The following is a 25,119-nucleotide window of genomic DNA, read 5'->3' on the forward strand; positions in this document are numbered from 1 at the left end:
GTCGGGTCTGGTTGAGGATGGCTGGACTGGTCAGGCAGGTGTCCTTACCTTCACTTCACTTAGCAAAGTGCTCTTTCTGAGCTTCAGTGCAGCAGCATGGTTACCACACTATCTCACAAATTGCACAGAGAGCCTTTGCTTTAAGTTAAGAAACCAATATTGGTGGATATATTTAAAGAAGGGAAATGTCTGCTGGGCACTCCATTATATCCTTTGGAGACCGGTTCCCATAAAGTATAATGGAGAATTGATCTGTGGGTATCTGGAGCTCTATGGGGACTGTTTTTTGAGGTAGAGGCACCAACATTTCAACATAGCATCCAGTACCTCTTCTCAAAACACCCTCCAAGTTTCAAAAAAAAAATTGGACCCGGGGGCCCAATTCTATGAGCCCCCCAAAAAGGTGCCCCTATCCCCCAGTATTCCCAGTTGAAGGAAGGCATTTAAAAAGAACATGGTTCCTTTAAATGTGATGGCCAGAACTCCCTTCTGGGTTCAGTTATTCTTGTTACACCCTTGCTCCTGGCTCCACCCCCAAAGTCCCCAGATATTTCTTGAGGTGGACCTGGCAACCCTAGGTACCTATCTCTGTCTGACATGAGGCATGGGTTTTTGTTACGGTTTTATTGTGTCATTCATTGTTTTACTGTTTCTACTGCTTTGATGTTTTTACTGTTTTGTTGTAAGCCACCCCAAGTCCATTTGTGGGATAGAGCGGGATATAAATTAAACAAATAAAAAAATGATACACCAGATGTAGGTGCATGACTAAACTCACAGTCAGAGGTACATTGGAGGAATTCACCTTAACCAGTTTGCTTGGCACTGTGAGGGAGTGCTACGAAAGGAGAGAAGGAGCTTCTAATCTCCCTCCTGCCTTACTTTTGCCAGCAGAAACAGTGACAGGTATCATAGAATCATAGATTTGGAAAGGACCTCCAGGGTCATCTAGTCCAAAGGAGCTTTTTGCACCTTTTCTGTAGCTTATATATTTGAGCCATGAGGACTATCAGCTCAAAATTATTGGGGCTTTTTGCTTAAGAAATATTGTTGGTCAATTCCACAGTGTAGACTCATAGAGTTGGAAGGAACCTCCAGGGTCATCTAGTCCAACCCCCTGCACAATGAAAGAACTTCACAAATATCTTCCCCCATTACGCACATCCTCAGTGACCCCTGCTCCATGCCCAGTGTACATCATAGTATTTTAATCAGCATGGCTAATTCAACCAAGTGGCTCTGCAATTTTAAATAAACATGAAAGGATCACTCAGATGTACACTCCTGAATCTTTTGTTAAGATACTTGTGAGTGATATTGGATTTCATCCAAACCATAAACTCCTAAACAACCTGAGTTGTTCTATAATGCACCAGCTATAGATAGATTTAATTCTGTGTAAAGCGATAGGCTTTTTTATTTTTCAAGGCATAGTCTGATTAAAAGTTCTTAGATACGTAAAATCATACTTTTATTTTAGAAGGTCATGCTTGGTTTAATACAATCTGTTACATTATGTTACATCTTCAGATACTATTATTTTGTAATCTCTTTTCCATTATAGTTCCCTTTCCCATCCCTATCTATTTCTCAAATGATTTGTGTAGTGTGGCTTAGTCTGAAAAAAATGTTTGTTTCCTACATCATACATTCACTCACTCAAAATTTTAGTATATTGCATATTTACTCTATTGTGTTCTGTTCTCACGGTATTTTATTTCATGAAAATACACTTTGATATTAATATTCTGCAACCTTGTATAAAAAATGCTGGTACTCAAAGTCATATCTGTACAGACTGTTAAACCTGAAGTCTGAAGAATACAGGAAAGTTGCAGAATGGAGGCCAGTTTGGCTCTGCATCTCAATATACAGCACCTTGGCACTCAGTTTGTATGTACGATCTTTTGCCGAATGGCTCTTTATGGTAACAGGGAGACACTGACCTGATCTGAGTGGTGAGTTGTTGCACACAAACAGCTGTTTATAAAGCAATGACTATGGAAAGTAATTTAAAGTGGGTTCCAGCTATTCTGCTTGGTTTGTATTCAAAACCCACTGTCAGAAAACTGGTTTACATGAGTATTCCTCACTTGCACAAAAAAATTATTTCTAATGAAGGTAGGATTACTATCACTATCTGATACAGCATCACTTTTGATACAATAGCTCAGTAGACAGTGTTATTATATGGTTTAAAAGCAGGAAGGACCACTGCCTTTACCTACAGCACAACTTATGCACCATCACTACCAGCTACTACACTAATGAAATTAATCGCATCCAGCACAATACTTTTTAGGTTTTACACTGTTGTTGTTACTGCAACAATGAGAGCTCTATAAGCATAACCAGGTCTCTATACGCATAACTAGATCACCCACCATGACACTTTCATGTTGAACCTTTCTCCTAACAGTTTTCATGGTACTGCATTACTCGGAAGTTTAAGAAAGCAAATCTTGGCCTGGAGAATAAAGAGGAAACAGACTTCCCAGAGAATTGCATGCATTAAAGATGCAGTTTGTTGTTGTTCAGTTGCACAGTTGAGTCCAACTCTTTGCGACCCCATGGACAAAGACACGCCAGGCCCTCCTGCCTTCCACCATCCTCCGAAGTCTGCTCAAATTCATGTTAGTTACATCAGTAACGCTGTCCAGCCATCTCATCTTTTGCCACCCCCTTCTTCTTTTGCCTTTTGTCTTTCCCAGCTTCAGGATCTTCTCCAGCGAGTGCTCCCGTCTCATTTGGTGGCCAAAGTATTTGAGCTTCAGCTTCAACATCTGACCTTCCAGTGAATAGTCTGGGTTGATTTCCCTTAGGACTGACTGATTTGATCTTCTTGCAATCCAAGGGACTCTCAAGATTCTTCTCCAGCAGCATAGCTAAAAAGTATATATTCTTCTGCGCTCGGTCTTCCTTATGGTGCAGCTCTCACAGCCATATGTTACTACTGGGAATACCATCGCTTTGACTATACGGACTTTTGTTGGCAGGGTGATGTGTCTACTTTTTATTATACTGCCCAGGTTCGCCATAGCTGTCCTCCCAAGGAGCAAACATATTTTAATTTCATGGCAGCAGTCACCATTTGCAGTAATCTTGGATCCCAGAAATGTGAAGTCTGTCACTACTATTTGCCAAGGTGTGATGGGGCCAGATGCCATGATCTTAGTTTTTTTTAAAGTTGAGTTGCAAGCCTACTTTTGTGCTTCCTCTTTCACCCTCAACAAGAGGTTCTTTAGGTCCTCCTCACTTTCTGCCATTAGAGTGGTATCATCTGCATATCTGAGGTTGTTGATGTTTTTCCCGGCAATCTTAATTCTGGCTTTTGCTTCATCCAGGCCAGCATTCTGCATGATATTCTCTGCATATAAATTAAATAAAGAGGGTGACTATATACATCCTTGTCGTACTCCAATCAGTTGTTCCATATCCTGTTCTGACAGTTGCTTCTTGACCATTATACAGGTTTCTCAGGAGACATGTGAGATGCTCTGGTACTCCCGCCTCTTTAAGGACTTGCCACAGTTGGTTGCGATCCACACAGTCAAAGGCTTTAGTATAGTCAATGAAACAGAAATAGACATTTTTCTGATACTCCCGCGAATCCAGCGAATGTTGGCAATTTCTTCTCTAGTTTCTCTACCTTTCCGAAACCCAGATTGAAGTTCTGGTAGTTCCCGATCTACATACTATTGAAGCCTAGCTTGTAGGATCTTTAATATGACCTTGCTGGCATGTGAAATGAGTGCAATGGTGCAATTGTTTAAACATTCTTTGGCATTACCCTTCTTTGGGATTGGAATATAAACTGACCTTTTCCAATCCTGTGGCCACTGTTGCATTTTCCAAATTTGTTGACATAATGTGTGCATCACTTTAACAGCATCATCTTTTAGGACTTTGAATAGCTCAACTGGGATACTGTCATCTCCATTCACTTGGTTGTTAGTAATGCTTTCTAAGGCCCATTTGACTTCACACTCCAGGATGTCTGGCTCAAGGTCAGTGATTTCACTGTCAAGTTTGTCAAGGACATTGAGATCATTCTTGCATAATTCTTCTGTATATTCTTGCCACCTATTCCTGATCTCTTCTCCTTCTGTTAGGTCTCTATCAGTTTTGTCCTTTATCATGGCTATCTTTGCATGAAATGTTCCCTTGATTTCTCCAATTTTCTTGAAGAGATCTCTTGTCCTTCCCATTCTGTTATTTTCCTCAATTGCTTTGCATTGTTCCTTCAGGAAGGCCTCCTTATATCTCCTTGCTGTTCTCTGAATATCTGCATTCAGTTGTTTGAATTTTTCCTTTTCACCTTTGCCTTTCACTTTCCTTCTTTCCTCAGCTATTTGTAAAGCCTCATCAGACATCCACTTTGCTTTCTTGCATTTCTTTTTCTTTGGGATGGTGCTGATTGCTGCCTTCTGTACAGTGTCACGAACCTCGGTCCATAGTTCTTCAGGCACTCTGCCTATCATCTCTAGTTTCTTAAACCTATTCTTCATCTCCACTGTATATTCATAAGGGATGTGATCAAGGTCAAACCTGAACAGTCTAATGACTTCCCCAGCTTTCTTCAGTTTAAGATGCAGAGTGTAATCATAAAACAACCTCAGCAGACATAGGGAGTAGCTTCGCTAAATTTTACAAAACATTATACACTTTGACTACTCCTAAGGAGGAGGCCATACAGAACTTAAAAAATATATATTAACAAAAAACTTCTTCAAACACCTCAAACTCTTCTGGAAAATCATATCACTCCCAGAGAGGTGAAATAGGCCATTACATGATTAAAACCTAATGAAGCTTCCAGAAACTATGGCTACTGCCTAGAATTCTATAAAGTTTTTAATGCACATAGTGGAATCTCCCACTGTTGTATTTAGTCATGTTTTGGAATATGGTAGGATGCCCCAAACTTGGAAGGAGGCCATCATAGTCACAATCCCAAAGAATGGCACAACACTAGATAACTTATCCTCCTATAGAGTCATCGCTTTGCTTAACTGTGACTCAAAGATTTTCTCTACAATATTAGCCACCAGACTTCATTTAATAATTTTGGATTACATCAACCCTGACCAAGCAGATTTTATCTTTTATCTCAAAATGTTCCATTATGGACAACATTTGCCAGGTCCTGAATGTGATCTCCTATAACAAATAAAAAAAAACCCCTAGAGTCAATCCTCCTCATGATTTACTTAAAGAAAGCATTCGATAGCTTAGAAATCCCTTTTAAAATTACATCTATTGGACATGAACTTTGGAGCCAAATTTCAAAGGGCTATTAAAGCTATATACACCCTCTGTCATGAAAAGGCTTCCCTAAATCAGGCTCTATGGCTTGGGGTGTGTAAACCATCAGCAGGTAGGGAGGGTCCCTTTAAGATCTGGATTGCCAGGTAAAGTGCCTTTGACTCCCTTCACCTGCAGAGACATGTTGACAAGGCCTACGTGGAATTGGGGAAAATGTTACAGCTAGCCTTAATTGCTTTGACTGCTGTCAGCCTACTGGAGCTGTCAAAACCTAATATCTGTTGAGTCATCTTGTAATTAGATCTCGGTTGCCATTGGTAGTCCAGAATACATTTGGGGGCTGGGAATACTATAACAATGTGCTGTGAATTAGAGTTCTCTAGGGATTCAGTGATCTTAGACCACAGCTACATTTCTGTCCAACAATTGGTCTTCCTTACAGGGCTGTTGGCTTTGTCCCTAGTGAAGCCAGGTGGGGTTTCTCCTTTCCCCCCTCCTGGGTGTTAATTTTAAAGGAGTGGTGGTGGACTACCAAAAGGCTGCATGTTATACCCGCCTGTGTTTCTCTAAATAGCTCCCTGGCTGTGCTGAGTGTTGAAGGTCAAGGGCAGAGGAAGCTAGAAAACAGATAAGGACCCCTACATGACTCCCCAGCATGGAGGTGCCTAAATCTTAAAAGCAACCCTGTTAGAGTGAATAAACAAAGGGAGGGGGGTGCTGGGTTGAGTCATGACACCCTTCCTACAGCCAAAGTCCTTGTTAACCACCTCACAAGGAAAATTCCATTAGGTAGAGGGATAAGACAAGGCTGTCCAACGTCCCTTCTATTTGTGCTTGCCATCTAACCCCTAGCAGAGGCAATACAATCAAATTTGGGGACTGTATGTATAAAAATAGAAGACAAAATTCATATGGTAAGCCTTTACACAGATGACATTGTCATTTTCCTCTCCAAACCAGATTGTTCTATCACAAAACTTTAACTGTTATTTGAGGTGATGTTTGACATTGCTGGCCTTAAAGTAAACTTGAACAAATCATATATTATTCCCATCTGGACCACCCCAATTCTTCATTTGAAATAACAATGCAATCTTCAGTAACTCAGATCCTGAATCTTTGCTTGGAGACACCACCCCCTGGTTTAGATTCTTCCAGCTAAGTCATATTATTATGAATCTCCAAATGAAGGATACTTATACAAAACCATTAACCCCATTTGAACTCTTACTTAAATGTCATAGTGGTGAGATAAAAGGTCTCATCTCAAAACTTTACAAAATAAGAACATAAGAGAAGCCATGTTGGATCAGGCCAATAACTCATTCAGTCCAACACTCTGTGTCACACAGTGGCCAAAACCCCCAGGTGCCATCAGGAGGTCCATCAGTGAGGCCAGAACACTAGAAGCCCTCCCACTGTTGCCCTCCCGAGCACCAAACTATTATTAATACTATTATCAATAGCCACAGAATCTAACCTACCCTTCCAGGTGTTATGGCAACAAGAATGTCAAAATAGGATTCAAACCACAGACTGGCCAGAAATCAGGCCTTGTGTTTAAAATATTTAGTATCCAATTTAACTCCTTCAAAATTTTACATAGGTGGTATTTACTTCCAGCAAGACTCCACCGCATATACCCTACTGTTAGCAAGATGTGTTGGAAGAACTGGCGAGTTCATGCATTGCTGGTGGTACTGTCCTGTTATTCATAACTTTTGATTACAAAACATAGATCAAATCCACTCAAATGCAAACTACTGTTGTTGCTGGAGATACTTCTCTTATTCCATTTGCCATCCTTACCCTGTAATGCTTCACAAAAGGTCTTAATTGTGAATCTGCTTGCCATTGATAGAATTATTATAGCAACAAAATGGAGGGATAAAATGGCCCCTTCTCTACAAATGTGGCATAATAAACTTTGGGATCATTTCATTAACGCTAGAATGATGTCACTCTTATTATGCCACATCTATTATGCCACATTATCAAAAATCCTTCCAATCTGTTTGGTTTCCTGTTGTACAATATCTTGTAGAGAATGAGATTATTTCAAGTAATTCCTATTGTCACGATTTATTATATTTCTAATTTTTAAACGTGTTCTGACATTGTTTAAAGATGACAATTATCCTTACTGCTATGTCAAGACAGATATTATAATGTATTTTGTGTTATTCTGATTTTTACTCTTATGTTGTAAATGTTGATCTATCTAACTCTTATATTTTAAAAGAAAATAACAATTAAAAGATCTTAAAGTGAAAAAAGATAGCTATGAAAAAACTATAAGTATAGAACAAAGATCCAGGGCTATTTTGCAGGTTATGCCATTACAACACCACTGCTTAACCCTGCCATTATAGGATCAGAGAGACAGAGGAGGAAGAAATAATCTCAATAATAATTCAGACAACAGCACAGAACCATAATAGAGTTTAAATTTAGAAACAAATGAGGACACTTCTTTCTTCTCAAAATAACTGAGAGAGACTATGTGTTAAATCTTTTCAGCTCCCCAATTTTTATTTATTTATTTATTTTGCTATACTAGGTTGCAGATGCAGATGAAAACAAAGCTGAAACAATGGGAACCTTAAAACAGTTGCAGAAATTAGTCCGAACCAAGAAAGCCAGTGTACACAGTTTGGAAGACATCAAGCATGTCTTGGCTCCTCTCAGTAAGTACAAGTCTGCCCATCCTGGCTTGTGAAGGCTTGCCAGGATGATATCAGGGCTTCTCTGGGTGATATTGTCAACCTGTCCCTGACGAGTGGGACATTTCCAGAGAAATTAAAGGAGGCGGTAATTCAGGCACTTTTGAAGAAATCCTTGTTGGACCCTTTGGTTCTAGCTAACTATTATCATTCCTGGGAAAGGTAGTTGAGAAAGCAGTGGCGAAGCAACTACAGGTCGTCCTGGATGAAACATCTGCCCTGGACCCTTTCCAATCCAGTTTCTGCCCAGGCCATGGGACAGAGATGGTACTAGTCGCCCTTACAGACGACCTAAGAAGACATCTGAACCAAGGCGGGTCGGCGCTGCTGATTCTTCTCCACCTGTCAGCAGCGTTTGACATGATCGCCTATGATCTATTGACCAACCACCTTGCTGAAGCCAGAATACAGGGGGTAGCCTTGCAATGGTTTTTCTCCTTCCTCCGGGGACGGGGACAAAGGGTGATGCTGGGCGAGCAGACCTCCCTGCAATACCCACTTATATGTGGAGTGCTGCAGGGAGCTATTCTTTCGCCCATATTATTTAACATCTATATGCACCCCCTTGCCCAGATTGCCCGAGGTTTTGGATTGGGTTGTCACCAGTATGCTGATGACATCCAGCTCTATCTGTTGATGGATCGCAGACCTGTCTGAGGCATTAGGGGCCATAGCAGGATGGTTACAGAAGAACCAACTGAAGTTAAATCCAACTAAGACGGAGGACCTGTGCCTGAGTTGAGGAGGGGGTCTGTGTACCCAACTCCCAGCCTTGGATGGCGCTGTTTTAGTGCCGACCCAACAGATGAAGAGTTTGGGAATGATCTTGGATACCTCACTTTCTATGAAGGCCCAGGTCACGGCGGCTGCTGGGTCTTCCTTCTGCCATCTATGGCAGATCAGGCAGCTAGCACCATATCTATCCCCCCCCAAAACTGGTCACAGTGACCCATGCAATGATCACTTCCAGACTAGATTACTGCAATTCGCTCTACACTGGCTTGCCCTTGAAACTAATCCGGAAACTGCAGCGAGTGCAGAACGCGGCAGCTCGCCTGCTGACTGCATCACTTGTATGGGTTAGCATGTGGCCAGTGCTCCATGGCCTGCACTGGCTGCCTATAGAGTACCGGATCTGCTTCAAGGTGTTAGTTTTGACTTTTAAAGCCTTATGTGGCCTGGGACCAACATACCTGTGGGACCATCTCATTCGGCTTCCCAAGATAAGCTGACTGTCCTTGGGCCAAGAGATGCCTGTCTTGCCTCTACCAGGGCCAGGTCCTTTTTGGTCCTGGCCCCAATCTGGTGGAATCAGCTCACTATAGAGATCCAGGCCCAACCTGGCTTGCTAGCCTTTTGTAGGTCCTGTAAAACAGAGCTGTTCCGCCAGGTCTTTGGGTGAGGTGGTGGGCATCTATCCTCTAGATCGGTTGGCCTCCCCTACTGTACCATTCTAATGCACTGATCTGCTGCAATGTCCAGCTACACCACCTTATCATATTATTCTGCTGGACTATTCTGTAGTATCAAATATTGCCCCCCCCAGTCAGAAAGAAGAGGCAGACACAAATGTTGGGTTTTAACCGGGCCGCTTTATTAAAATTAACACATATAACTGGCAGGGGGGGGAGAAAACAGACCAGACAAGCCCTGGGGTCAACACCTGGACCCCGCCTTGTCCAAAGGGCGAGCCACCCTGCCCCCAGCACAAACCCGCCGTAATCGGGTTGTAACTGAGCGGCCAGGCCTCCAGCCATCACCAACCGGGCTGGAACAATCCCCATGGAAAGATCCACCCAGGTGAGGCTCCCTGTGTTCTGCATCACCGTACTGAGCCGTTTAGCCCATCTACGGTTCCTGCAGACCACCGCACCAATGGTGCTAGGCCATAGGTGCTCCCCTGGAAAAACCCCTGTGGCCAAACCTCATCCAGCCTGCGACCGACGAAAACTCAACAAACCTAACCTACTAGGCAGTACAAGGTAGGCGAAAAACACCCCCACATAGGCCAATTTTGCGGGGGTGAAAAAATTCCTACCTGGCCCCAAAAGGCGACCGGTATACACCTGTACTGCCGATGGGAGGGCGGGCGGGCAGAGAGCCAAAACCCAAACTGCGCAACGAGGCGGGAGCCGGGGCTTATAAAGCCCCACCCCCGCGCTCAGCAAAACACCCGTATGTCGGGTGATCCTGCTGCCCCTCCCTCCTTCCGGGGGTGCAAAAACGGCCCCCAGCCTATAGCCTGCAAGCAGGCTCGGCTGGGAAGGGGCCGGACCTTGCCCCCCCAGTCGGAAAGAAGAGGCAGACACAAATGTTGGGTTTTAACCGGGCCGCTTTATTAAAATTAACACATATAACTGGCAGGGGGGGGAGAAAACAGACCAGACAAGCCCTGGGGTCAACACCTGGACCCCGCCTTGTCCAAAGGGCGAGCCACCCTGCCCCCAGCACAAACCCGCCGTAATCGGGTTGTAACTGAGCGGCCAGGCCTCCAGCCATCACCAACCGGGCTGGAACAATCCCCATGGAAAGATCCACCCAGGTGAGGCTCCCTGTGTTCTGCATCACCGTACTGAGCCGTTTAGCCCATCTACGGTTCCTGCAGACCACCGCACCAATGGTGCTAGGCCATAGGTGCTCCCCTGGAAAAACCCCTGTGGCCAAACCTCATCCAGCCACCGCCAATGCCAAGCCTCTGCTTTGGCATTAGCGCCCCAACGGGTGGCCCAGAGCCAGCCGCACCCCCTGCCGAATGTCGTCCAAAAAGGCCCGGTTGCCCGAGTCGGATAAATGAACGCCATCCGGCCGATACAGGTCACCTTGGTTGACCCGTATGGCCGGATGAGGGAGGAAAATTCCAAGTCCCTCCTCCATGGCCTTCTGAATGGCCCTGTTGGCCTTACGTCTGGCCCGTTCGATACCACCCGGCGAAAAGGCATGCCTCCACACAATGCGTGGCAAAATTGCCGACCACACCAATATAACCCAAGGCCACCTGCGGCGAATTTCGCGGAGGTCGGCCAACGCCTGCTGGGAAAGAGCCTTCCCACGCAGCAACCCCAAGTCGTTCCCCCCCAGGTGAACGACCAGTATGTGAGGAGGTAACCCCTTCCGCTCCCGGAACAACAATGGCATGATCCCGGGCCAGCGCAGCCCCCGACGACCCAGCCATTCAACAGTAGCCCACGCACTGAGACCAAGCTGGGTGCCCACAGGAGACCGTCTGGCAAAATGGGCAGCCCAAAAAACCATGCTGTGCCCGCAGATGAGAACTCGCCTTCTCTCACCCCGAGCCACAGCACCTGAAAAAACAAACAACAGTCAGGAAGATGCGCAAACAATTAACCAACCCCCCGCCTACCACTAGGTGACCAGGGGGCGCACATAAGACTTATAGGCCGCCGAGCGCCATCGGCCGATATGCTGAATGGCGGAGGGCGTGTAGCCCATAGCGGCAGCTGTGGAAGCCGCCCCAATCCGGAAAGAATGCGTCCCAAATTTGACGCCATTTAGACCCAATCGAACCAGGGCCGTGCTTGTGACCGACCAAAACTGATATTTGGTAAGAGGAGAGCCGTCATCATGCCTAAGAAAAGGACCTTGGGCCGCGCCCCTGAGCTGGGCGTAGCGGCGAACGGCCCTGACCGGACACAATTCCTGCGAAGCACACATGCCGATCGTGATGACGGTTCCCCTCTGCCTCTGATCAGTCTTGGACCTGCGAATCGTCAGAACCAGCTGACTATTGGTAATTTTTACGTCTCCGGATTGGAGCGCCCTCCCGGAAGTGTCAGCCTTCGACTGCACTACCAGCTCGCTTACGCGCAGGGCCCCAAAGAAGGCCAACAGCGAGGCAGCGTGAAATAACGCTGACTCGAATGGGGAAGAGCAGACACTAGGCCAACCCCCAAACAATCCGCGGAGGACTGACGGGGATATGGGCTGTCTGTCGTCCACCTGCCTGACCCGCTCACGGGCCCAGCCCTCCAGCATCTTCTTAACTCTGAAGTCTCCAGTGGATTCCGTGAGGCCTCGGGCCTTGCTTTCAAAGGCCAATGCTGCCAATTGTTCCCTTATGGTTTTTAACCCCAAGCCTCTTTCCTTTTGGTGCACGCAAAATTGTATGATGTGCGCCACGGGAATCGGCCAGGAATCCGGGAGTGCAACAGCCCCCCTAAACTCACCAAACTGAGCAGACGCTCTGGCATATGCCCTCCTTGTACTAGGGGCTAGTGCCAACTGAATGGCCCTACCGGCTTCCTGTTCCCAAGCCTCCAGAGCTCCGCGGGCATTTCCGCCGGACATGAATCTGCCTCTGGGGCCAACTGCCGGAAACGCTCCATCTGTTGGCGAGACAGAGCATCCGCCACACCATTGCATACCCCCGGTACGTGCCTAGCCAGGAATAAAACATTCAACCGGAGGCAACGCAGGGTAAAAAACCTAACCAGGTTCATAACCGCCACCGATTTAGAAGTCAAGGAATTGATAACATGTACCACAGCCATGTTATCGCACCAAAACAGGACTGAATGGTTGGCAAGCTGCTCCCCACATAGGCAAACGGCCACCAAGATGGGGAAAAATTCCAGAAACGTAAGGTCTCTACAGAGCCCGCTGTCCAAACAATCAGACGGCCATTGCTCGGCACACCAATGGCCCCTAAAATACACCCCAAAACCACTAGCACCGGAAGCGTCCGAAGAAATCTGAAGCTCCGCTTCAATCTTCAGGTCCTCCCTCCAGAAAGAAACTCCATTGAAGGACTCAAGGAACTCCTCCCACACCTCCAAGTCCGCTCTCATTCCAGCATTGACACGGACCCTATGGTGGGGGAGGCGCAGCCGGCCCATGGCGTCGCAAAAGCGTCGCAAAAAGGCTCTGCCTGGGGCCACCATTTTGCAAGCAAAGTTGAGGTGGCCCACCACCTGCTGCAATTCCAAAAGGGAGACTTTACGTTGCCCCTTCAAGGCGGCCAACCGCCTCTTGAGGTCAGAGACCTTACTTTCCGGTAAACGGGATGACTGTTGTAGAGTATCCAACTCAATACCTAAAAAATTAAGGACCGAGCTGGGGCCCTCGGTTTTTTCCTGTGCCAATGGCACACCCAGCTCGAGGGCTAGCTCCTGGAAGGAGCGTAACAACCAGGCGCATTGACCAGATCCTGCTGGACCTACGAAAAGGTAGTCGTCCAGGTAATGCGCCGTGTCGTTAACCCCCGTCCGAACCCTGAGCGCCCATTCCAAAAAGGAACTGAAGCGCTCGAACGCTGCACAAGAAATGGAGCATCCCATCGGCAAAGCCCGGTCCATGTAGAATTTCCCTTCGAAGGAAAACCCCAATAACTCAAAATCATCAGGGTGGACCGGCAAGAGGCGAAATGCAGACTTAATGTCGCATTTCGCCAACTCCGCGCCCACCCCGCAGCCACGAACTACTTTGACCGCCTGGTCAAAGGAAGTGTAGCGCACCGAGCAAAGTTCCTCAGGGATAGCATCGTTCACCGAAGCTCCCTTAGGATAAGACAGGTGATGTATAATCCTATACTCCCCTGCTGCCTTCTTGGGCACCACCCCCAACGGGGAGACCCTCAATGCGGGAACCGGCGGTGCATCGAAGGGTCCGAGGACCCTGCCTTCCCGACATTCTTTAGCGATTTTTTCCCGCACCACATGTTCAAGTCCAACCACCGATCTAAGGTTGGGGGCTAAAAAGGGGGCCCTAGGCCCCCTATACGGGATCCGAAACCCCAGAGTAAAACCTTCCCATAAATAGCTAACATCAGCCTTACACGGATATGTTGCCAATAACTTACTGAGAGCCGGCAGGCGGATGGGGCTGGGCCCCTTTACCAGGTGGCTGTGACCCGCCGCCTCCGCCTCCGGGGCGCTTGCCGCCCGCTCCAGGCCTTGACCTACTGCAGGCCGACAATGCGTGGGGCCCACTGCACAGTGGACATTCGTGACGGAATTTACAGGGCTTCCTGGGACAGACCCCCTTGGAAGCGAACTCCCAGCACAACAACCGGGTTTGAACCGGCTGGCCCGCGGAAACGCGGGCCGCTGGGGTATTCTGCTGTTGCTGTGATCTCTGCACCAAATGGCCGCTGTCGGACCTATCCCCAGCATTAGGTTTTGCTGGAGCCATCAGCTGCAACCACAGCTGTTGGTTTATTTGGTCCCACGGCATTCCCGGATTGACGGCAGCCCGCATCCGAAAGGCTTCGTCATACTGCAGCCAGGCTGCACCGGCGAAGTCCGTATAAGCCCTATAAATTATGTCTATATATTGGAAGAGGGCAGCCGCCCTAGCCGGCTGTGCTCTTGCAATGACCCCGGCATAGATCATGAAGCCGGGCAACCAGTTTGCCCAGGCCCTATCAATCTTCCTCCGCTTCAACTTTTCCTTGTCCCTGTCGTCGAGCTCATCCTTACTTTTCTTCTCGAGCTCTCTAAACAGGAGACTAAAGACATCAACGTACTCCCCGCGGAGGATTTTCTCACGCGTGGCCGACGTCAGATGATCCCCCAACGGCAAGGAAGTGTCGCCGTAAGGGAGAGCATGAAAGGGGATACTGCTATATGGGTTCGGGGGGTAGAACCACCCCCCCACTTGAGTTGCAGGCCATGCACCTTGCAATTGCGCCCCCTGCTGCCCACCCCAAGGCAGAAGGCCCGGTGTGGGCAGTGTGGGGGGGGCAGAGGGCGGCACCACAGCACCCCCCTGTTGAACAATAGGGGCAGGAACTGCGTTGGACACCAAACTGGGGGTATGCAGGCCCCAAGCCCATGGCTGAGCGGGGCCCAACTGCTCACTGGCACCTAACCACCCGAGCCCCCATCCCACCCCACTCGGCCCCAGCAGATGAGGGGTTGGCGGGGCGGGGCCCCAAGGCCAGCCCTGAACGGGCAGAGTAATGGGCTTACCACCATCACCAGGAAAGACGCCCGAACCTCCAGGGGGCTGCGGCCCACCGCTTCCAGATGCCCCCTCGCCCGATGGCATGCCCGAAGGGCCTTCCCCTGGATCCTCCTCTTGGTCAGGTTCCAACGGCGCCTCAGGCTCCGACTGCCCACCCTGTAAAGCAGACAGCCTTGCAAGTAATTCCGTTTCAAAAGTCAGCCGCGCCGACCTGCCAGTGGCACGGCGACGGCCCTCCCAAATGGGCGCACCCCTGGCTACATGTTCCTGTTCCAGGGCCTCCAATTGATTGATAATGGCGAGACGAACCCGCTCACTCTGGCCCTGATCTTCAACTGGGGCTCCTTGCTGCCCCCGCCCACGGGGTGGGCGAGCGGGCTGCTTGCCCTTGGACTTACCCTGTCCCTTTTTTGGAGGCATCCTTTACAAGGGACCAGCAATGAAACAAGGCTAAGGCTATGCAGGCCAGCCAAAGGCCCCCTACTCCACCACCCCCTTTTTTTCAAGGAGAAGATAAATACACCCTTGCCAATAAGGTAGCCCAACTACCAGCCCACAGCACCCAACAGGCACCAAAACTTTACTGACAATGGCAGGATTGGAACGGGGGTCTTCTGCACGCAAGGCAGGGACTCTCACTGACCCTTGGACCTTCCCCCCCACGCGGTTAAGAAGGGATGATGAGAGGGGAAAGGTTTCTCAAGGCCCAAGCCCCAGCGCCAGGCCCTCAGGTAAAGGGAAGCCGGGGGGGGGGGGCGTTTAGAGCAAAGGAACCCGGCTCGCCCTCCAAAGCAAAGCCTCCGAGAAGGGACCGCCTTAATGTGCAGCCCGCAGACCTCGTTCCCTTTCTAGGGACAGCTTCCCACCGCCTTCCCAGCAAACCCTCCGAGGCTACTGGGCCCCTCGCAGCGCTACTCAGCCGCCGCAAGCGCGTCTCCTGCAGCGACGCCTCCCCGCCGCGCCAAACAGCTGATCCACCAAGCAAGAACACCGGCTCCTGACACAGCCGCCGCAAGCGCGCCTCGCCGCTCAGGAATCCAGCGCCAAACAGCTGATCCGCCGGAAGCTCGCCGCGCCGCTCTGCGTGAGCTCCACCCGAAGCTGCCCAGGCCTAGCCCAGCAGCAGCACCAACGGACGTGGCTCTCCACAGAGAGCCAAAACCCAAACTGCGCAACGAGGCGGGAGCCGGGGCTTATAAAGCCCCACCCCCGCGCTCAGCAAAACACCCGTATGTCGGGTGATCCTGCTGCCCCTCCCTCCTTCCGGGGGTGCAAAAACGGCCCCCAGCCTATAGCCTGCAAGCAGGCTCGGCTGGGAAGGGGCCGGACCTTGTAACTGGATGTTTATTATTATACTGCTGTGATTTTGTTGTGATTTTACTATTTATGTTGTGCTCCACCCTGAGCCCCTGCGGGGGAATGGGTAGAATATAAATAAACAAATAATATTAATAATTGCATAAAAATCTATGCTGGTTTCAGCTTGTGTTCTGAGAACAAGTCCACAGTGTAAAAGCACAGGACAGCAAACCACCCCGTAAAAAGTCTGCCGTGAAAATGTGAAAGCAACGTCACCCCAGAGTCGGAAACGACTGGTGCTTGCACAGGGGACTACCTTTACCTTTTTAATTTATTCAGATGTAAAACACCTTGTTATTATTCTTGTGCAATATTTTTACTGTGAACTACTGATAAGACAAAGTGTTATTCAAGCTGGCTCAAAGAATGTGTCAAATTGCTATTGGAAATGCTGTGTGGGTCTCTTCTTTTTATGGGGCAGAATTAGCAGAGGAAGACCTTAGGTAGAGCTATTTTGTAGCAAGGATCTTTTACCAATGATACGAAGATCTGATTTCAGAAAGAAAAACTCCAGAATTAAAATACTTTTAAAAAATGTTTATTAAGAAAAATATGTAAAAATACAATCACACACACACACACACACACACACACACAAGCAATACACGATCAAGAGCTAGGAAAATAGATATGAGTGCTAGGGAATTTTAGGAATTGTTGAAGAGGGTGATATTACCTGCTGCAGATGTGCAGATGTCAATTTAGAAATTAAAGATGGAAACGTGCACTGCCATCGTGCCACATCTGAGGCCCATTACTTAGAGTAATGAGGGAACAACCTATTGCCCAGATTGAACAAGGAGGTCTGGCTTGCTCTCATGTTTTATAGTCTTTGAAGAGGTGAAGACCCTCCCAGAGCTATGATGGCTCTTAATCGTTGATGATGTGTCTTTCCTGGGTACCTGAATGGATTCCCAGCCTAAGACAATAGGTGAAGATGACTCTTAATGTTTGCCAAGATGGGCCATGATGAGCTTAATGTTTAGTAGTAATTTAGTTTCAATACTCTGAGGAGAAGTCAGGATGGAAACAAAAGATTTTAGCATAGAGGTAAACAAAAAGAAGTTGAGTTGTGACAGGAAGGCAGGAAGATGGACCATTAGTTAGCTAGCCAGAGATTAAGACATGAGCAATACATTACCTGTGAACCCTCATTGTTCAGTACATTCCTTTGGGAGGTGGAGATGAGCCAGGCCAGGAGGATACCTATGCTGTAATCAGCACAAGTCCAGGCATGTATCTCTGACCCTTTGCAGAGAACAGCTTCACTTCTCATGTTTCTTACAAGCAGCATCCATTCTGATTCCAAGGCGGGGACCCCACTATTCTTGTAGGGTACTCCCAGGCAATGCCTCCTGGCCACTGTTGGCAATTGGAACACATTAGGAGACACCACACTTCAACATTGTAATGCTTTAACTGTAACTTGTAAACAACTTTGAGTCATGAGGAAAGATGGGATACAGCTATTTTAATTGTCCATATTTGTCATAGATAAGTTGTTGATTCTGAAGTGGCTACCTGCACTTTATCACTGCATCTACCCACATTGTTTTATTATTTGTGTGTTTGAGGGACAGATATTCACCCAGTTTTAAACCACAATCTTTTAAAATACTTTTTGAAGATCCACCACCACAGCATGCCTGCCCATCTGAAGATGAGGATGAGGTTCTGACATCTTGTATGAAACTAACAAAATCTCAGGACAAGAAAGTTTTAAAGGAGAACACAAGACAAAAGGAAGAAAGCAAAACTAGAACAGATGTCATCTCTGCTTCTTTAGGCAGATCTTATACTTCAAGACTGAGCAACCTGGGAAACATTTCTATCCGTTCGGAAACTGAATTTCAGCTCTGGAGTGACTGGAAGCCCTTCCCTGACAATCAGTTATGTCCTCGTGATTTTCTGATCACCAGAATAGAAGAGTGGGAACAATGTACTTGTTCTCACCAGCCCCGTCTTTCTTGTTCCCTTACCAATGTGGATCTCCCATTTTCATGGGTAAGTTGTTGATTTTTTTTCAACTAAAAAACTTAGTATTGGGCTATATTTTGCATGTACTATAGTTTAACTGTGGCCAGATAGAAGTATCAAAAGGTACCAATGGGCAGTTTCCCATAAGAATAAAACCATCCCAGATTTGCCTACATTGAGTCCATATATAGTCAGGACAGATTATATAAGTCACATGTGCATTACAGATGTGCTTCCTTTGGTATTTGAAATTTTTTACACTACATCTCAGTCAAAAAGACTCTGTGCAACTTATAATCAAATAATACAACAAATCTGTTTATATTATATGGGCAGGCAGCAATAAATACATAAATAGAGGTTATCAGACTTAGATAGATGTTGGAGATATAAGCAGCTAAGAATAATTTTGATACATATGTTATGGGTATGTTTGCTTATCATGTCATTTTGTTTAAAAATTCATAGAGAAATTAATTTTACACTACAATGTTCACTAATTTTTACTGGATCCACTGACTACACTATTGGGATATATTACTTCTTCCTGAAGCCTCTTGAATGGACCAAGTCTCTGAATTTTATGAGCCTTAGTATATCCCAGGGGTGGCCAAACTGCAGCTTGGGAGCCATATCTGGCTCTTTCACATGTATTGTGTGGCTCTTGAAGCCCCAACTGCCCCATTGGCTGGCTTGGAGAAGGCATTCATCTCTTTAAATAACTTCTCCAAGCTAAGCCAGCAGGCAACTTGGAGAATGCATTCAAAGTTAAAGTTGCTTTCTTCCACTTCTCTTTCCCCCATCTATTTGCTTTCCTTTCTTCCTTCTTGTCTTGTGGCTCTCTAACATCTGACATTCATGTCTTTCAGCTCTCAAACATCTGATGTTTACTCTATGTGGCTCTTACATTAAGAAAGTTTGGCTATCCTGGTATATCTTGTAAATTCAATGTGTTGGGGGGTTTTTTTCCATTAAAGCCCTACATGGCTTGGGACCAGGGTAACTGAAGGACCATCATCTCTCATGTTTCTGCTCAGGAGAGGTCCTCAGGGAGATGTCCTTAGGACTGCTCAGAGGACCTTTTCAGTAGTAGCTGCATGATCATGGAACATCCTTCCCAGGGAGATGTACCTGGCTCCTTCACTTTTACTCATTAGCAGGTAGCTGAAGATAGTTTTGTTCAGGATAGCACTTGATTAGTTTAATTTCTTCTACATACTGACTGTTGTGAATTGTGATTTTAATTTGTGGTTTTTTTAAAAAATTATTTTGTGTACTTTTATGTTTTTGTTCTGTTTATATTGACGGACACTTTGAATTACATAAGGTGGAAAGGGGGCTAATAAATGTCTTAAATGAATAAATAACTAAATAAAATGTGTGTGTTTGTTAAGTTGTTCACAGTATGGGATTAGCTGGTTGCTTTGGGCCCAAGCAGGAATGTATTAGGACTCTCAGATTGGCTGTGAGAGAATTGTTTTTTCAGCTTCTTCATACTGTATTGGTGGCTTATGCTTACTTAAATAGAGCTAGTTAGAGTAGATTAGTAAGAGACGGTGGCTCAGTGGTAGAGCATCTGCTTGGTAAGCAGAAGGTCCCAAGTTCAATCCCTGGCATCTCCAACTAGAAAGGGTCCAGGCAAATAGGCGTGAAAAATCTCAGTTTGAGACCCTGGAGAGCTGCTGCCAGTCTGAGTAGACAATACTGACATTGATGGACTGAGGGTCTGATTCAGTATAAGACAGCTTCACATGTTCATATATGTTCATATTTTCATATGTTAAGTTCCTAACTGAGCTGGCAGGTATAAGGTCAGCAGTAGTGAAAATAGAGGAATGCAAAAGTTAATAGATCAACATTTACAATGTAAGAGTAAAAATCAGAATAACTGTTATAGGCAGTGCTTTTAAGACTCTTATTTTAATGGGGAAATTAGCTAAGAAACTTGGTAGAGCGAATTAGGAGTGAACATCTTTGCTTTCAATAATATAGAGTTCAGGTTTTCAGCCAAGAAATAGACCAAGCAATTGTATCCTTTATAGTGTTTACTCAGAGTATGTAACAAGAGGAGTCATACACACATATCTTTATACAATCAAACAAGAGTCTAAGAAAAATAGAAGTTATCGATAGAGGAATTCAAGGGTTGTTGAAGCGGGTAATATTCACTTGATCCAGAAGAGCAGACATTCGTCCAAAGGAAAAATGCATGGAGAGGAACGCGAACGACCAGCATAACGCGCCCTATAGACCCAATACAGAAGTAACGGGTGGTACAGACTGCAAATGGCACCCTACAGAATATACACCGAGGGGGGGGGGGTTGACCCACACTTTATAGGGATATGATGAATGGGGGTCGGTAATTACCAAAGGAGCTTTGATATTTCATAGATGGCTATCTTGGATCGCTATGTTGAGAAACTTCGCACATTTCACTAGGATGATAAGCTTGGAGGGACTGCATAATTTGTTACCGGGTTTTGTCTGACACTCAGAAAAGGGATCAAAGACTTTAAAGGTAGGATCGATCAAGTTATGCATTTGATTGGATTTAGCAAGGTAGAGGTGATAGACTGGAGGAAGAGACAATTTGCAAGTTTCAGAAGAGCAGAGTGAGAGTAATACTTACCTGTAGTTCCCATGCTATTACACATCCTGTTTGGGCGGGGACACTGGAAGGGGAAATAGGTGAGATTGTGCTGAGATACAGACTGCAGGCGCCAACCAAACCAGGCTCTCTACTGGGTCCACTCCACCCATTTAGATGGAGTGTTGTCTTGGCCTGTCCTTGCTCGGACTCCATTTTGTTTATCAGAAATAGGAGACCCTCTCTCTTTATTTGTACTGGGGTAGTATTTTTATATCAGGCAGTGCCTCTCAATAACATAACACACCAAAAAAGGCCAGTAGTACTGCAGTTACCATCTTGAAAAGGATTTTAAATTAGCCCACCGTAGCAGTTGTAAAATAATTGTAGTGAAATATAACTACAGAATAAACATCTGGAAATTGCAAATATGTATTGCTATCACCCTCTCATGGATTGCTGCCTTGAAGTGGCAAGAAGGCTTGCCCGGTTCAGTGAGGCTGTGGGCTATGCCATGAAGGTCCACCCAAGATGGACAGGCCACAGCTGAGAACCTAGACAAAATGTGATCCACTGGAGAAGGAAATGACAAACCACTCCAGTATTCTTGCCAAGAAAATCCAGTGGACAAAAGGCTAAAAGATATGGCACGGGAAGACGAGGCCCTCAGGTCAGAAGGTCTCCAATATGCTACTGGGGAAGAGCGAAGGGCAAGTCCAAGTAACCACAGAAAGAGTGAAGCAGCTGGGCCAAAGCCAAAAGGATGCTCGGCTGTGGATGTGTCTGATGGTGAAAGAACAGTCTGATGTTGCAAAGAATAATACTGCAATAGAACGTGGAATGTAAGCTCTATGAATCAATGTAAGCTGGATGTAGTCAAACAAGAGGTGGCAAGACTGAACATCGACACCTTCGGAATCAGCGAACTAAAATGGACGGGAATGGGTGAATTTAATTCAGATGATTACTACATCTATTATTGTGGGCAAGAGTCCCATAGAAGAAATGGTGTGGCCTTTATAGTTAACAAGAGAGTGAGGAAGGCAGTAATGGGATACAATCTCAAAAATAACAGAATGATCTCAGTCCATATCCAAGGCAAACCATTCAGTATCACAGTAATCCAAGTCTATGCCCCAACTACTGATGCAAAAGAGGCTGAAGTGCTCCAGTTCTATGAAAATCAATGACACCTTATAGAATTCACACCAAAAAGAGATGTCCTCCTCATCATAGGGGACTGGAATGCTAAGTAGGAAGTCAAAAAGCAACCAGAACAACTGACAAGTTTGTCCTTGGAGAACAAAATAAAGCCAGGCAAAGGCTAATAAAGTTTTGTCAAGAGAACAAACTGGTCATAGCACAGCCTCTTCCAACAACCTAAAAGGCGACTCTACACATGAACATCACCTGATGGGCAACACAGAAATCAGATTGATTATATACTCTGCAGTCAAAGATGGAGAAGAAGAAGAAGAAGAAGAAGAAGAAGAAGAAGAAGAAGAAGAAGAAGAAGAAGAAGAAGAAGAAGAAGAAGATGATGATATTGGATTTATATCCCGCCCTCCACTCCGAAGAGTCTCAGAGCGGCTCACAATCTCCTTTACCTTCCTCCCCCACAACAGACACCCTGTGAGGTGGGTGAGGCTGGAGAGGGCTCTCCCAGCAGCTGCCCTTTCATGGACAACCTCTGCCAGAGCTATGGCTGACCCAAGGCCATTCCAGCAGCTGCAAGTGGAGGAGTGGGGAATCAAACCCGGTTCTCCCAGATAAGAATCCACACACTTCACCACTACACCAAACTGGCTCTCCTTATAGTCAGCAAAAACAAGACCTGGTGCTGACTGAGGCTCAGATTATTGCAAAATTCAGTCTTAAACTGAAGAAAACTTGGGAAGCCATTAGACTGTTCAGGTTTGACCTTGATCATATCCCTTATGAATACACAGTGGAGGTGAAGAATAGGTTTAAGGAACTAGAGTTGGTAGACAGAGTGCCTGAAGAACTATGGACCGAGGTTCGTGACACTGTACAGAAGGCAGCAATCAGCACCATCCCAAAGAAAAAGAAATGCAAAAAAGCAAAGTGGCTGTCTGATGAGGCTTTACAAATAGCTGAGGAAAGAAGGAAAGTGAAAGGCAAAGGTGAAAAGGAAAAATTCAAACAACTGAATGCAGATATTCAGAGAACAGCAAGGAGAGATAAGGAGGCCTTCCTGAAGGAACAATCCAAAGCAGTAGAGGAAAACAATAGAATGGGAAGAACAAGAGATCTCTTCAAGAAAATTGGAGAAATCAAGGGAACGTTTTGTGCAAAGATCGCCATGATAAAGGACAAAAATGGTAGGGATTTTACAGAAGCAGAAGAGATCAAGAAGAGGTGGCAAGAATACACATAAGAATTATGCAAGAATGATCTCAATGTCCTTGACAACCTTGACAGTGAAATCGCTGACCTTGAGCCAGACAGCCTGGAGTGTGAAGTCAAATGGGCCTTAGAAAGCATTACTAACAACTAAGCGAGCAGAGATGATGGTATCCCAGTTGAGCTCTTCAAAGTCCTAAAAGATGATGCTGTTAAAATGATGCACACACTATGTCAACAAATTTGGAAAATGCAACAGTAGCCACAGGATTGGAAAAGGTCAGTTTATATTCCAATCCCAAAGAAGGGTAATGCCAAAGAATGTTCAAACTATTGCAACATTGTACTCATTTCACATGCCAGCAAGGTTATGTTAAAGATCCTACAAGCTAGGCTTCAACAGTATGTAGATCGGGAACTACCAGAACTTCAATTTGGGTTTCAGAGAGGTAGAGGAACTAAAGACGAAATTGCCAACATTCGCTGGATTATGGAGAAAGCACGGGAGTATCAGAAAAATGTCTATTTCTGTTTCATTGACTATACTAAAGCCTTTGACTGTGTGGATCACAACAAACTGTGGCAAGTCCTTAAAGAGATGGGAGTACCAGAGTATCTCACATGTCTCCTGAGAAACCTGTATAAGGGTCAAGAAGCAACTGTCAGAATAGGATATGGAATAACTGATTGGTTTAGAATAGGAAAAGGAGTACGACAAGGATGTATATTGTCACCCTGCTTATTTAATTTATATGCAGAGTACATCATGCGGAATGCTGGCCTGGATGAAGCAGAAACCGGAATTAAGATTGCCGGGAAAAACATCAACAACCTCAGATATGCAGATGATACCACTCTAATGGCAGAAAGTGAGGAGGACCTAAATAACCTCTTGCTGAGGGTAAAAGAGGAGAGCACAAAAGTAGGCTTGAAACTCAACATTAAAAAAACTAAGATCATGGCATCCGGCCCCATCACACCATGGCAAATAGAAGGGGAAGACATGGAAGTAGTGACAGACTTCACATTTCTGGGATCCAAGCTTACTGTAGATGGTGACTGCTGCCATGAAATTAAAATATGTTTGCTCCTTGGGAGAACAGCTATGGCAAACCTGGGCAGTATAATAAAAGAGACATCATCCTGCCAACAAAAGTCCGTATAGTCAAAGCGATGGTATTCCCAGTAGTAATGTATGGCTGTGAGAGCTGGACCATAAGGAAGGCCGAGCGCAGAAGAATATATACTTTTTAGCTGTGGTGCTGGAGAAGAATCTCGAGAGTCCCTTGGACTGCAAGAAGACCCAGTCCTTTAGTTCTAAGGGAAATCAACCCAGACTGTTCACTGGAAGGTCAGATGCTGAAGTTGAAGGTCAAATACTCTGGCCACCGAATGAGAAGGGAGCACTTACTGGAGAAGATCCTGATGCTCGGAAAGACAGAAGGCAAAAGAAGAAGGGGGTGGCAAAAGATGAGATGGCTGGACAGCATTACTGATGTAACAAACACAGATTTGAGCAGACTTTGGAGGATGGTGGAAGACAGGAGGGCCTGGCATGAGTTTGTCCATAGGGTTACAAAGAGACAGATTCAACTGTGCAACTGAGCAACAAAAGTGCAGTTACCATCTTGAGAAGGATTTTAAATTGGCCCACTGTTGCAGTTGTAGAAATAATTGTAGTGAAAGATAACTATAGAATAAACATCTGGAAACTGGAAATATGTATTTTCCTCCTCTAAAGGTTATCAAGATGTGCCTGGCACTTGAGTTGCATATATCAACTGTGGTTGCCTGTAAGCTATAATCAGCTAATTTTGTCAGATGACTACTTTGCTAGAACCAGTTTCAAACTGCAAACTAAGGGCTTTGCCACTGAACCCTGACCCACTTCTCACCTGCCTTTCTTTGTTTTTAACTAAA

General features: G+C 45.9%; 1 protein-coding gene across 1 annotated transcript in view; it reads left to right on the forward strand.

Annotated features, from left to right (window-relative positions):
* SAMSN1 (SAM domain, SH3 domain and nuclear localization signals 1) overlaps positions 1-25,119 on the forward strand; it is a 231,578-nt gene that overhangs the window by 80,785 nt on the left and 125,674 nt on the right. The window contains exons 8-9 of the mRNA XM_060234405.1: positions 7,826-7,952; positions 17,896-18,272. Of these exons, the coding sequence (XP_060090388.1) occupies positions 7,826-7,952; positions 17,896-18,272 (504 nt within the window). The remainder of the gene's footprint in view (positions 1-7,825; positions 7,953-17,895; positions 18,273-25,119) is intronic.

This window comes from Heteronotia binoei, chromosome 3 (genome assembly GCF_032191835.1).
Source record: "Heteronotia binoei isolate CCM8104 ecotype False Entrance Well chromosome 3, APGP_CSIRO_Hbin_v1, whole genome shotgun sequence".
Classification (NCBI taxonomy): Eukaryota; Metazoa; Chordata; class Lepidosauria; order Squamata; family Gekkonidae; genus Heteronotia; species Heteronotia binoei.